Genomic DNA, 15,085 nt, shown 5'->3' with positions numbered 1-15,085 from the left:
GCAATAAGATGGTTCACGGAGAGCTAGGTCAGGTATTTAGTTCTTTTGAGGATGGACAATGTTTCAGCAGTGAGATATTTGAACAAGTTGAGGGTCCAAGATCAAAGTATCTGGCAGATATGGCAAACATATTTTGGGAGCATTGTCTGAGAAGGAATGTATTGTTTCATGCAGAGCGCATTACCGGGATGAGAAATGTGGTAAAAGACATTTTTTCAAGGCATTTCAGGGATTCCAGAGACTAGAGGTTGAACAGGTCCATTTTCTTAAAATAGAGAAGATTTGGGGTCCATTGTGGTGTGGGCCTGTTTGCGAACAGTCTGAATGCTCAGATGAGGAGGTTTTTCTGTTGACATCGTGATCTGGAGTCGGCAGAGATAGATGCCTTTTGTCAGGATTAGAGAGGTCTTTGTCCGTATGCGTTTCCACCTTCTTCAATGATTGCTAGAGTAGCTTTCATGGTGTGCAAGTGAAAGGAACCAACTGTGATGTTAGCTCCTCTCTGGGGAGACCAAATTTGGTTTCTATTTCTTCTGGTGTTGTCAATAGATTTTCCAATTCTTTTGCCAATTTTCCCGGAAATTCTAGTGAGTCCTGCAGGAAAGATACAAGATTATGTGATTACAGTTCAGTTGAGGCTGGTGGCATGGAGAATTTCAGGATAGTTTGGGAGGTGACAGGCCTTTTACTTTTGGCTTTGGTGCTCATCAAATAATCCTGGGCACCAGGTACAGCAACGTCGTGTAGATTGGCTTAGCAGAGATGGTTTTGTTGGTGTATGGAGAGGCATTTTGATCCTGTTTAGTCGATGTAGTGGAGGTAGTTAACTATTTAATGGAAATATTTGAAGGAGGACTGACTTTTAGGATGACTAATATACATAGATTGACGATTGCTGCAAGGCATGTTTTGATTAATGGTTTATCTATTGGGCAGGATATTTTGGTGCGAAGGTTAATGAGGAGAATTAGAATTGTTAAGCTGCCAGTTTCTAGGTATAATTTGGTTTGGGATGTTTCAAAGATTCTGTCTTTTATGGAGAAATTGCAGTTGGATTATAGGAGTTTGACTCAGTTGGTGACAATATTGTTGTGCTTGATTTCATTAGGAAATATCCGATATGAGGGCCATTGATGTTTCAAGCAGGATTTTTTCCCCTGAAGTGGTATTTTGTTATCTAATTAGGAGGATGAAAAAAACTGATTTTCGATATTCTCTCAATTTTCTGATGAGAGTGAGAATTTGTGTGTGGTTCATTGTGTAAAAGAGCATGAGGAGAGAACTTTGGATGGCAGGCTGTTTGTGGTGACGCAGTTGCTTATTTCATTCAAAAGACCATTTAAGGCTGTGTCGTCTTTTACACTGGCAAGATGGTTGAAAGAGGACATGAGGATAGTTGGTGTGGAAGTGAGTGTGTTCGTGGCACATTCAGCAAGAGGTGCTGCTGCTTCTAAGGCCTTTATGATGGGTGGTGCATTACATGACATGTTGAGGTGTGCTTATTGGTGAACTGATTCGACTTTTAGGAAGTTCTATTTTAAGCTTGTGGTTTTGGTTGAGAAACTTTAAACTTGCATAATGTTAGCCACCGGGTCTTGCCAGAAAATTAATATTTTCCGCAGCCTAGTGGGCAGGAAATCTGGAGTTTATTTAAGACGCAGAGGCTAATATTATCCCCCCGTTGTTGCAACCCTTGCTTTATTATTATTATTTTGTTTAACTTGTAGCTTGTAGGCAATTTTAATGGATGGAAGAGCTTCAATGATCAGTTGGTGGAGAAGTACAGTCGTCAACAGAGGAATGAGAATTAATTCAGGATGGCTTTGGATGAATATACAGAGACTGTTCTAAAGTTCAAGATAAAGTTTTGTTTGACATATAGCAGTTAGCTAAAAAGAAGGAAGATGGTTGGGGTTCTGGCCTTTTGTAAGGTAAGAACTGTATTGTGTTCCAAGTTCTTTAGCCCCTTCACCGCGGGGCTAATTCCCCCGCGGTGCGGGGGGAGAAGGGCCGCGGCTCGTCACGCAGCACGGTGGCGCTGTGCTCATGATGAGCTGAACTCGTCACGACTACGCCCGTTTAAATAGAACGCTCAGCACAGCAGTAAATTATCCCTGCGTGGGAGCGCCGCGGCGGTCATGACGAGCTCAGCTCGTCATGTGCTCAGTGCCACTGTACCTCATGATGAGCTGAGCTTGTCATGAGTACCGAAGGTGTTAAAGGGGCTCCTGTGAGTGATGGCCATGAAGGAGACTGCACAATATTAGCCTCTGCGTCTTTCATAAATTCCAGATTTTCTGCCCACCCGGCTGTGGAAAATCTACATTGAACCATCTAAGTTAATTGCTTTCCATTGCATGTTACCTTGTTAAAAAAGTCCCACATTGTTTCGAAAAAGAAAATGACAGTAACTGCTGAAATCCAATGGAAGATAGCATTATCGCCTGAAGAAACTCAAGGTAACTCTTGAAGTTACATTGCCTTGGCAGCACCAAGAAAGGTTCTTGGCAATTGTTCTAATGGCATTATATCCTTAATGACCAAATGTTCTTTGTGAGACTTGGTTGAGTAGCAAATATAGGCTGCCTTTCAAAACTGTGTACATTATTTTCCACTTTCAAAGGCACTACAGTTGTTAGAATAAACTGAGATATCACTTGAATACTTTAAGGTGTTTTTGAGTCTTGCATTTTGGCCTAAAACTACTCACACTTGGAAACAAGTATTCAGAACCAATTCACACAAAGGCACAATTGTTACACCTGAGACAACCAAAAGATGAGGGATGGAGGTGTTTGAGTGAACATTCATAAACCATTAGAAATTCCACTTGAGTGACAAGATCAAGTGGGAATAGTGACAGGTGCCAGATATCGTCCTGCTCCAGGAGACGCATTTGATTGGGAACTCCTGTGGGGCACTAAATAGGTGGGGATATTGATTAGTGGCCCACTCAGGTTTCACTTCGGGTTCGCGGGGGGGGGGGTACTCCTCGGCAGAGGTTGTACATATTTGATTCACAATTTTTGGATAGATACACAGGGTAGATATGCAGCAGAATCTGGTACTTGGGAGGGGCAGGATCTCAATGCAGTATCCATGTATGTCCCCCCTAGGTTACAGCGTCCTGCGTTGCGAGACGTTGGGGCGCTCCTACTTGACTTGCCTTTGGTGTACTGGTGCAGAGGGGTGACTTCAACTTGACTTCGGATGGCACGAGGGATCGCCTCCCACCCGCAGAGACCCCCACCGGGGATCCCAACTGAACACGTTTTTGTCCGCCATGCGCTTGGTGGATATCTGGAGATGGCTTAACCCGACCACCATCCAATTCATGTTTCAATCTGGGGCTCACAATAGTCAATCTCGTATTGATCACCTGTTCACATATGCTCAAGACATTCATGTTTTTACGGAGTCTGGTGCCTAGCGCAGTGAATCTCGGACCACTCCCCCATTCTCACGACTTTAACCTTGAGGCAGACTAGGCGCTGCACTACCCTCTCTATCAATCCTTGGGCATTTAAAATACCCGACATTAGAGAAGCACTGCTCAAAGACAGCAACTATTATTTCGCAGAAAACGCAGGATCAGTTGCGTACGCTGGGGTATTGTGGGGGGCGTTTGGCACTGTCATAAAGGATTGCGCCCTATCATTGATGGTGGGGCATAGGAGGGAACTTTCCAAGCGAGTAGCGGAATTGGAAGAGGAAATCCTGGTTAAGGAAAAAGCCCTTGTGTCCTGATTCAGACGCACAACAGACACTAAATATGATGCATCTGGACTACCTGCAACTACTGTCAGAAGCTGCCACGGCATGCACTCTTGCTACCGTCACAAGATTTATGAAAATGGTGAGCACACAGGTAAACTCCTGGCCTGGCTACACAAAAGGGAGCGGACCTCCAGGTGGGTCCACTCGATATCCGGTACTGACGGTGTGATACTCACTGACCCCCAACAGATTGACGACATATTCGCCACCCATTTCGCATTGGTATACAGTACTGATGAGATGTTGCATGCCCTATGGTTGCTGACCTCCTATCTTCTATCAAAATTGCAGGCATGTCCATGCTGGACAGTGGCTCCCTAGAAAGTGACATTACAGAGACTGAAATTCAAAAAGCTATTCAGGATGTGCGATCAGGTAAAGCTATGGGACCCAACGGGCTCCCCATTGAACTCATCAAACCAATGGCTTCTAAGCTCTCTCCCCACTTATTGCACATGTACACTAAAAGCTTTGAGCTGGGTATCCTTCCTGTCAATGTTAGGACGGCCTCAATTGTGGTAATATACAAACCAGGCAAGCCAGCCGATGACTGCGAATCCTATCGTCCCATTTCCCTCCTCTCTGTGGAGGTGAAGATTCTAGCAAAAGTGTTAGCCAACTGACTTATCCCCCATATCACTGAGTTGGTGTATCCTGATCAATCCGGGTTTATTCCAGGAAGGAATATGGCCTTAAACCTGCGGCAGTTGAATAGGGTCCTCAGTAGACTTGGCATCATCAGGGAAGATGCAATCCTGTTGTCATTGGACACCACCATGGCGTTTGATACCATTGAATGGGATTTTTTCTTTGTGGTTCTTGCTCGAATGGGCTTCGGACCCAATTTTATCAAATGGATAGGGCTAGTTTACACCCAACCGACGGCGCATGCAACAGTTAATAACCACGTCTCCAGTAGTTTCCCAATGCAGCGGGCACGAGGCAGGGGTGCTCTTTGTCGCCACAGCTCTTTGCCCTCGTATTGAAGCCGCTGGCTGTCTGGATTAGGGGTGACCCGGAGATAAGGGGACTTAAATGGACAGAGGATCATGAGGATTGCATTTCGCTCTATGCATTTGACATCCTCTTCTACTTGGCCTTGCCCTCGTGGTCCCTATGTCGAGTGCTCTAAATATTCCATATATTCGGTGCCCACTCAGGATGTACAATCAATTGCGATCAGTCCCAAATATATGTGTTGTGGGGTGATCCGCCACTTAGCCTCAGGGGCTACAACATACCAGTGACATCTTGAGTCTTTAGATACCTTGGAATCTTCATTACTCCGGACCCTACTTTATTTTATGAAACCAATCTGCTGGGGCCCCTGACTTGTCTGAAATCAGACACTAGACATTGGCAATCTCTTCCTCTCATGCTTTTGGGGCAGGCGGTGCTCTTTAAGATGCTTGCGCTGGCGCGTTTCCTGTATGCACTGCAAAATACCCCCAATGTGATACCTGATGTCTATTTCTCCAGTATTGATAAGGTAGTGTGGGGACTGCAATAGGAGGGATGGGCACCACGTATAGCCATGAACAAACTTACCATGGAGTGGTACGATGGAGGTATTGCATTACCTGATATGCAGCTCTAGTACCAGACATCACAACTGGTTGCGTTCAATAGATGGGTGCATGGGGAGTACGATGATCCTAACTTTTGCACAGACAGTTGGCTTCTGGGAGGGGGAGGACACAATAGGGCACTCTACACAAACCCCGTAAGCTTTCCCTTGCGGGGTCTACCGCCCATACAGTCGAGGTCTGGCACGGAATCACAAAGAAATGGGGCTGGCACAATCGACTTACAAAAGCTGCGCCACTCTGGGAACCAGATATGTTGGGTCAGCTTAGTAAATGTCCTGGCTTTGACAGGTGGGATATGATAGGCATCTCAATGGTGGGGGACTTGTGGGTGAAGGGAAAATTGGCTTATTTTGCTGAATTACAGGCCAAGTATCAATTGGCTCCCACTGAGACCTTCAGATACCTCCAAATCAGTCATGCCATCTCTGCTGCCATGCCCAAGGAGCTCGCCCTGCCTGCATATTCTTCATTGGAGGACAGATTGATTCTTGACGCTATGCCCACATAAGCGATATCCCTTACCTACAAAAAACTGTTAAATAATCGGCCTGATCCCATGCACAGCCTGAAGCAGGGTTGGGAGTCAGACCTGGGGAGCATGGATGATGAGGACTATCCCCATGAGACTGCGCCTAGTCCAACTAAAATCTTCCACCGTGTGTATTTTGATGCAAAGCTGCTGTTTAAACTGGGTAGGAGACCTGATCCATCATGCTTGTGAAATTGCAATCAGACTGGCACCTTCTTCCACATCCTATGGGCCTGTCCAATAGCGGGGCAATATTGGGATAAAGTCACAAAACAAATGGAGAGGGTGTGCAGCAAGACCTTGAAGGCCTCCCCCAGCTTTGCCTCCTTAATGTATGGGAGGCCACTGATCTCTCACAGACTGAACAAAGATTGTGCAGAAATGGGGGGTGGGGACGGCCCCATGTTTACGAGACTGGGCTATACACATGGATAGGGAAATGATTGCCGAGAAGGATGTGTTCAAACATAGAGGGTGCCCCAAGAAGTGGGGTCATAAATGGGGAAAATGGAACAAATACAGAGGTAATATATGTGTATCCCTTCTATAGAACTACAACGTGAAAGAGACTTATTGCTGGATCAGCTAGTGAATGAAGCGGAGCCCACGCTCTAACCCCAGTAGTCACTGACCTAATTGTATGAACCCACCTGCTTTACATGCTGTTGACATACTTTTGCCTCCTAGTTCTTGATGTTTACTGAACAGACAAGAATCTGTCACTCTGGTTCACTTCTGGGAAATGCATGGTGTTTACTGATACATCTCTGTATTGTAATATGTGCCATTGGTATTGTGGACCTGACTACTGATTAATCATAGCCTTGAACTTCATCTTTGTTTTGTTTAACCATTTGCGTGCGACGGATGGCCCCCGACCGTCCGCCGTCACGGTGGGCGTGTGCGGAGGACGGCCAGGGGCCGTCCTGACCACGGCCAGTCATAAATCACCCGAAACGCGGCGGAATTCCAGCCACGGTTAACGGGTTAGTAAAAATTTTATTAAATAAAATTGTACTTGATATCAATTCAATCCATTGTATTTTAGTTCTTTGGTGCTGTATCTGAAGGGAGTGCAACAAGTGCAAACCAATCTCGCCCCTAAATGATATAAGCAGTACAGCAAATTTGCTATGCAACATGTCTTCTGTACAGGAACTGGAGCAACTCCCAAAGATGCTGTACTGCGTTGCGTGATGGGGAGGGATCAGGAGAGCGCAATATCCACTGAGATCTGGCTCTCCCCTCTCCTTTCCCTAGCGCCAGCACTGATTTCAGCTGCCGTGTGCCAGGCAAGAACCTTAGCGCCTGAGTCTAGCATAGGTTTCTGTTCAGAAAGTGTAACCCTTCCTGTCCAAAATACTTTGCCTAGACAAGTTCAAACACTTTTCCCGCTGTGTATGTGTGCTGCACAGTGCAGCATGCAGGCAAAGTAGAAAAAGAAGGGAGAAATCAAAACATCAATACTTCATGATGGCATTAACATTTGGCACTAAAGCCTGTCTACAATTGTTTGTAGATAGGATTTTGCGTCAACAGTCGTGGGTGGGTGCATGGGAATGCCTATGTACCACCCATGTAACACCCCCTTGGCATTACGTAATGCAAAGTAAAGCTTGCGCTGCTTTTCGTTAGTAGTAGGGTACTTTCCAAAGAAAAACAAGTTTTGTGCTGGAAAGTAAATTGGTAAAAAACATTTTGTGCAGGTTAGTGTCACTTTTGTGATGCTAACCAGCACAAAATATTTGAAAATCTACCCCCAAGTGACTTCTGACAAGCTGGGTTACACATTTTAAATGGAATTTGAAATTATAAACTGTAGGTATGTATTTATAAGTCTTTTACATATTGAAAAGAGGTCCATTGCCAAGTTTTTCGATTTGAGGTATTTAAGTTGGGAAACAAAAAAAATTCAAAAGTGCAAATTAACTTTTGTATTTTATGTCAGAATGTGGTTACGATATACCTGCATTATTTTCATGCCGGTAAATATTTCCTCATATCAATACTCCTTGGGAATAGCAGGTTGCTATGTGAATTAAGGAAAAGATGAAAATGTATGCAAATCATATAGATAAATCAGCAAATGTACATTTCTTACTTCTCAGGCAGGACCTTTGTGAATCAGGGTTTCAGCTTCTCATGGAGCTCTAGGTGAACCCAACCATTGCACTCAGCCACCACCTTTGTGAGCCGCGGTCTCCACATGCTTGTTGCAAAGCCTGTTTGACACCGACTGCACTATGGCCCTTTGGGAACTTGGTGCCGTGAAAAAATGATTAGGTACACATTTTGAACATCTTTTGAACACTTACACTGTAGAGCCAGTGCTTAATGTGAGCCGGCGGTTTCCGGTGCTCGGCACTTAATCATCAACACCGGCGCTTTTTTATGAGCATCAGTTAAGGACACAATAATTTATTGGGAAATGATGTGATTTGCACAGAAGCACAGGATGTTGAGCTTAAGCTGAGACTCGAACCTGGTTTCCCAGCGCTGAAGTCAGCAGCTCTGGCCATTAGGCCACATCCCCTCCCCAATTTCATGGTTAGCAGTTGGTTCTGTTTTAGGAGAAATGGGCTGGTGCAAGCTGCCTCCTGACGAAAGCCCCGGGACTTATTTGTTTACAGTCTAACCACTGAGTAGAGCAATATCATCAACAGGCGAGATATAAGAAGATGCAATGAGAGGAGGAGAAAGCAACCCTTCTCCTGCTGGAAATCTATCACAGTCCAACCCTGGCAGTCCCATCACTTCTCTATTTCTGGAACGACCTAAAGACCCACCTCTTCAAGTGACACCTCATTGCAAAGCTCTCCCCGCTGATGAACACTCCTAAGAGCATCCCCTCTACACACAACCAGGCACCCTGGGGCTACTGATATCCTTTCTCCCACCTCTTCTCCCTCCCTCCTGTGACCCTCCCTGTATCATCTTAGTGATCTGGGGGGCCTTTGGCAAAATATATTTTGGGGGCCCCTGAATGGAACTAATTGTATTACCCATGTCCTGCTACCTCAAGGCCCCATGATGCCAAGCAATGCTAAATTATATGTTACATTTTAACAGGGTCACACAAAGATAGTTGAAATAGGTCTTACCCGAACCCCAAAAAATCCTTGCGATGACACGGGGAGGAGAGATAGAGGTAGAAGTAGACAGAACGGGTGAAAGGTTTGAATAGAGAAATTGAGCAGGCAGCAGTCAAAGAGAGAAACTTCACTTTCCCAGTGGGTAGTTTCAAGGTTGGGGGCCCTGTGCAATTGCCCAATTTGTCCATGCCTTAAAATGACTTTGCACCCTCCCTCGGGGCACCAAGCAACATGTTCTTGCTTATGCCATGTGTCTTTAAGGTACAGGGCTCTGTTACTTTACAGTTAGGTTCATGCTATAGAAATCTCACATACAGCCATGGAAGGATTCCACATGCTGCCACACTGTCAACACGCAGCTTGGGCGGGATGGACATCTGGTCCGGACAGAGGTGTCTGAAGCTGACAGAGTATCATCAGCACTTGGTATGAAACTGGGGGATCTGGAACCAGGGTGTGCATCCTCATAAATAATGTTGTCCTTCAGCAGTGGTGCCCTTGTGAAATGGATGGACACTGGACGCCTTATATCTCATTATTGATCAGTGAATATACATCATAGGTTGCTCCACCAGGCAACTGGCGGGAACAACTGCAAGAATTAAGGAAGACTCAAAAAATATATTTCTTTGTTTAGTTCAACACATTCTTATAATAAACTCTTTTCTTTCAGGGACTTTATATATTCTTGGTCTACGCAATCTACAACAGCGAGGTAGGTAGAAGTATTTTATTTATATGGTCAATTTGTAACCTCATCTTTTTGTGCAAGCCAAAATCATGACAGAACATTATATTAAAGTTTAGGCGAAGATGATATACTGGATCTATCTATCTATCTATCTATCTATCTATCTATCTATCTATCTATCTATCTATCTATCTATCTATCTATCTATCTATCTATCTATCTATCTATCTATCTATCTATCTATCTACCTATCTGTCTATCTGTCTATCTGTCTATCCATCCGTCTGTCTGCCTGCCTGCCTGTCTGTCTGTCTGTCTGTCTGTCTGTCTGTCTGTCTGTCTGCCTGTCTGTCTGTCTGTCTGCCTGTCTGTCTGTCTGTCTGTCTGGCTATCTATCTGTCTGTCTATCTATCTATCTATCTACCCTCTACCTACCTACCTCTCTCCCTCCCTCCCTGCCTGCCTGCCTGTCTGTCTGTCTGTCTATCTACCTACCTGACTGTCTGTATGTCTGTCTGTCACACTGGCACTGTAATAGATACTTGATTACTGGAATGTATGTCAAGGATGAGAGTGGCTGCAGGCGGTGGTATATGCTAGCGCTTGTTCACGGTCTTGGCTGAGAGAGCCACTTAAATGCTGTTGAGGTTGATAATATAGATGTTATCACCTCAAGGGCATAGGTAGATTGTCACTGCATGATCTGCAGGATTAGGATTACAAGGGGACAGGTAAGTATGTGATAGAACAATTTTGTGGTGATGGTTATTGACCTGGGAAACAAGAGACAGATCTGTGTGAAAATTGACCACAGGCTGCAGATTCTCTCGGAGTCAGGGGAAACTAACTGTGGAGGTTTCCAGTCTTCCTGCTCTGGCCCCAATTCGTATATAGGCACACAAGACTAGATTCAAACCCTTTGTGAGTGTGCTGGGGCAGGTGCTTTGTGATGTGCAAGTGTGGTAGGCGACCCTGTCAAGTCAGAGATGGCCCATTCTTCCAACACCAGTTCCTCCTTTATCTCACTGTCTGGAAGCAATACACAAAGACCAGCTGCCGGCTACACCTAGTCATGTGACCCAGGATACGGGCTGCAGTCACAAAATGGTTGGGACAAGAAATGCCTAAAAGTGGCATTTTCAGAATTGTGACTTAAAATCTGACCTTACCATTAACGAGGGTTTTAAATGACAATTCTTTAGACACCAATCTCGACATTCCTATATGCTGCCAATTGAATGTCATCAGTTATTAAATGTAATAAGGCAACCCAGTGTTATAATATGGGAGAGGAAGGCCTTACAGTAGTGAAAAAAATAATTTAAGAGTTTTCACTATCAGGACATATAAAAGATAAAAGTGCATTTTTTAAATACACTGTGCCCTCTCTTCTGGGCTTGTAGGGCCTACCTTGAAGGGTGAATTTTTTTTATTAAAAGGAAAGGTTTAGGCCTGGCGAAAGGTTTATGAAAAATGGTAGTTTAAAAATGAACATACAGGCTGCAATGGCAGCCCTGAGACATGTGTAAACGATAACTTAATTAGGTGGCATAAGAAGTGCTGCAGGCCCACTAGTAGCATTTAATTTGCAGGCCCTGGGAACATGGTTTAACACTTTACTAAGAACATAGAAGTAAATTAAATGTTCCAATTGGGCATAAGCCAATTTCACCATGTTATAAGAAAAGAGCTCAAGCACTTTGGCAATGATTAGCAGTGGTAAGGTGTGCAGAGACCCAAGGCCAACAAAAACGAATTCAGCAAATGCAGGAGGAGTAAAGGAAAACGTTTGGGTGAAGACCACCCTAAGACAGACATGTCTACCAGGTCTGAATCTTTTAAGATACTGATCTGGTCCACGTGGTTTGAGAGCTGGATTTTGACCACTGTATAAGAGTTGTACTTGCTCAAGCTGGGCTGGATACATTTACCAAATTCTTCCATGTGCAGAGAGCTATTTAGCACAGGTTTTATCAAAGCACGACTCAGGTTCTGGATCAGAGAATGAGGCACTAAGAGTCGTCTGACACAGCAAACCTTTTCATGGCCCAGTGGGTTTTACGCTGACTTTCAATGTTACTTATTATGCACGGAAGAGGAAAACTAGAAGACGTGGTCTCGCCAAAGGATGCTTACCGAGTAGGGTGGTCTGCAGGTGATCATATCACCCCATAAAGAAAGGAATTTGTCATGAAAAAATATAACATGAGATTGACACATGAACCTTGCGATTGACCTATCCTTGACAATAGAGGTGAAATACCTGCCTGCCTACGATAGCCCATGAAGACTGCATTGGATGAATTGGGTTGCAATATAAACCAGTAAGTTGGAAAGTATTATTCACAAGTACCATGCCTCCAGTTAAGATGTATATGCTCAACTAATGATGAGCAGCAAAAATGTCAAGGCTAGGAATATCAGAATCCACTGCCTGCTGCAGGTGTAAAAGTAATGAGACAATCTATAAAGCTTGCTTGTTGTCTTGATTCAGGGTACTTGGTTTGATTGCTAATGACATTCACACTAATGACACGGATCAATCAATCAATCAGTGACACTTATAAAGCGCGCTACATACCCGTAGAGTCTCAAGGCGCTGGGGGGGGGGGGTGCCGCTACTGCTCGAACAGCCAGGTCTTCAGCTTCTTCCTGAAGGAGAGGTGGTCTTGGGTCAGGCGCAGGTCGGTCGGGAGGGAGTTCCAGGTCTTGGCGGCCAGGTAGGAGAAGGACCTTCCTCCTGTCGTCGCTCTTCGGATGCGGGGGACGGCGGCGAGGGCGTGGTTGGCTGATCGGAGGTGGCGTTTGGGAGCGTAGAAGTTGACTCGGCTGTTGAGGTAGCTCGGGCCTTGGTCGTGTAGGGCTTTGTGTGCGTGGGTGAGGAGGCGGAAGATGATTCTTTTGTTGACGGGTAGCCAGTGAAGGTCTCTCAGATGTCCGGAGATGTGGCTGGTTCGTGGGATGTCGAGGATGAGTCTGGCTGAGGCGTTCTGGATCCGCTGGAGTCTCTTCTGGAGCTTGGCGGTGGTGCCGGCGTAGAGGGCGTTGCCGTAGTCCAGCCGGCTGGTGACGAGGGCCTGGGTGACGGTCTTTCTGGTCTCGGTGGGGATCCACCAGAAGATCTTCCGTAGCATGCGTAGGATGTTGAAGCACGCCGAGGAGACGTTGTTGACTTGCCTGGTCATGGAGAGGGAGGAGTCCAGGATGACGCCCAGGTTTCGTGCATGGTCTGTCGGTTTGGGTGCGGTGCCCAGGGCGGGAGGCCACCAGGAGTCGTCCCAGGCGGAGGGTGAGGAGCCCAGGATGAGGACCTTCGTCTTGTCCGAGTTCAGTTTCAGGCGGCTGGTCGTCATCCACTCGGCTACCTCTTTCATCCCTTTGTGCAAGTTGGCTCTGGCGGCGGCGGGGTCGTTGGTCAGGGAGAGGATCAGCTGGGTGTCGTCGGCGTAGGAGATTATGCTGAGGTTGTGTTTGCGGATGATAAACTCTCACATCTTTTAATCAAAGACTCCCTTCTATTCATCTCAACAAAATCTGCTTCAAAAACCCATCACAATAATCAAAACTTTCTAAACAGAATTATTTAGAGCTGAGAAAGCAAGATTCGGCTTTAATAGATTAATGGCTTTCAAAAATGTCTACCCTGCCCAGTATAGGAACAATGTGGTTCTTCATGAGACATAAAAAGGAACCTATTGAGACAATTTGAAAACAAATGTAGATGATGTTATACACCTGACTAAGCCTCAGTGAGTCCATCAGGCAGCTGAGATCTGTAGACACCTAATGTATATCATATCCCGCCTATCTTTGCTGTTCGCATTGCCACCACACCCACCTCAATAACAAATATTTAACTTTTTACATCATATATGAAAAATATAATGCAGCAGGTAATAAATAAAAATAAGGCCTAAGTAAGAGTTTGGTCACCCTGATATATGTCCCGCGCCCCAAATTTGGAGTTAACCTCTGACCTTGCGGGCAACTTTATACATTGATATAGAGCCATCGTCAAAGCAATTACTGTCAATGTATGAAACATTTGAAGGATGGTACCATCAACTATAAAGGCCAGATGTCAACATTTGTAAAAACTTTTTGTTTCTCAAAAACTAACTTCCGAACTTAGATTTTGTTTTTGAAAATTAAAAAAACAGCTAATGCTCACCCAGGCTGTGGGGATCGTTATCCTTGTTTTGTTCCGCCCTACCATGTTTTTTATGGCTCTGATGAACAGGAAAAAAAGCATTTACACATATTACCCTATATAGGGCAGATGGTCTAAAGTCCTTCCTTTGACGGCTCCTACTCAATCAGAGCAAGTATTACGTCGACAGAGCCAATGAGGGTCCCATCCGCGGCATACTGATGGTCCGTCTCAATCTAAATGAGGGGGGTAGACTGTTCCATCGAAAGGGTGCACAGTCGCATTTGTGACAGAGTACCATGTCCACCAAACTGTAGATCAACCTCTAAGTCTTTTAACAATACGTATTCCAATTTTGTCAATGTTTCTTTTTTCACATTTTAGGTCAGGAATGCCATCCAAAGAATGAAAGAAAAGAAGAAAGCTCTTTCGTTCACAGTAAGTTATCATCTAAAGACCCACAGATTGTGCATTTTGTGCTTTTCTGTTTAGCTTCTGCACCACCTTTAAAAATCCATAGAAGGAAGGGCTATCACCAAAGACCTAGGATTTACAGTTTTTACATCAATTATTTCCGCACCAAATAGGTTTGAGTAATATTTCATTCACAGGAGCTCATAGTTCTGCACAAGCAATGTCAAAATGTATGCCCTATGCAGATGCTATCCTGAAGAAGCACATTTTCTGACTGTAGAAACGTTGTAGCATTTTGTTCAGATGACAGGGATAATGGGGTACCTTTTGGACATAACTTAAGAAACTAGGGGCATATTTACAAGCCCCTTTTGCCATCACAACGTCACTTTTAGTGACGTTGTGATGGCGATAGGGACCTCGCCTTATTTACAAGGCTTTGTAAATAAGGTTCCCTTTCACGCTATGCTTAGCGTTAAAGGGGAGGGCAATAGGTGTTGCAGTGGGCGTTCCACCGCCATACCCATTGTTTTTGACACTGCCCCTATTTACAAGGGAGGTGTAAATAGGAGGCAACGCCAGAATTGAGGCCAGGGAAAACCTGGTCTTACCCTTGCGCAACGAGGATAATGTTTCATTTCTTCTTGTTTCTGTTGTTTTCATGTGTGCTGCATTGTGCAGCACACATGAAAACAGCAAAAGGCCAATGATTGTTTATGCACAGGAAGTTCCCTCTTCCTCACATAAACAATAATTTTTTTAAAATGCTATTTTACAACTTCTGCATTAACCCCTTCGCTGCGGGGGTTAATCCCCCTCTGTGCTGTGGGGGAGGGCGGCGCA

General features: G+C 44.9%; 1 protein-coding gene across 2 annotated transcripts in view; it reads left to right on the top strand.

The window, feature by feature from the left end:
- The window catches only part of ADGRD2 (adhesion G protein-coupled receptor D2), a 381,222-nt gene that overhangs the window by 318,760 nt on the left and 47,377 nt on the right, over positions 1-15,085 (top strand). Inside the window, exons 20-21 of one of the 2 annotated variants that reach the window (XM_086919967.1) lie at positions 9,661-9,702; positions 14,213-14,266. The exons of the other annotated variant lie outside the window; for it this stretch is intronic. Of the exons in view, the coding sequence (XP_086776093.1) occupies positions 9,661-9,702; positions 14,213-14,266 (96 nt within the window). The remainder of the gene's footprint in view (positions 1-9,660; positions 9,703-14,212; positions 14,267-15,085) is intronic. 2 annotated transcript variants of the gene reach the window in all.

The sequence above is a fragment of the Lissotriton vulgaris genome, chromosome 5 (genome assembly GCF_964263255.1).
Source record: "Lissotriton vulgaris chromosome 5, aLisVul1.2, whole genome shotgun sequence".
NCBI classification, from domain to species: Eukaryota; Metazoa; Chordata; class Amphibia; order Caudata; family Salamandridae; genus Lissotriton; species Lissotriton vulgaris.
This window is presented reverse-complemented; position numbering and strand designations above follow the sequence as displayed.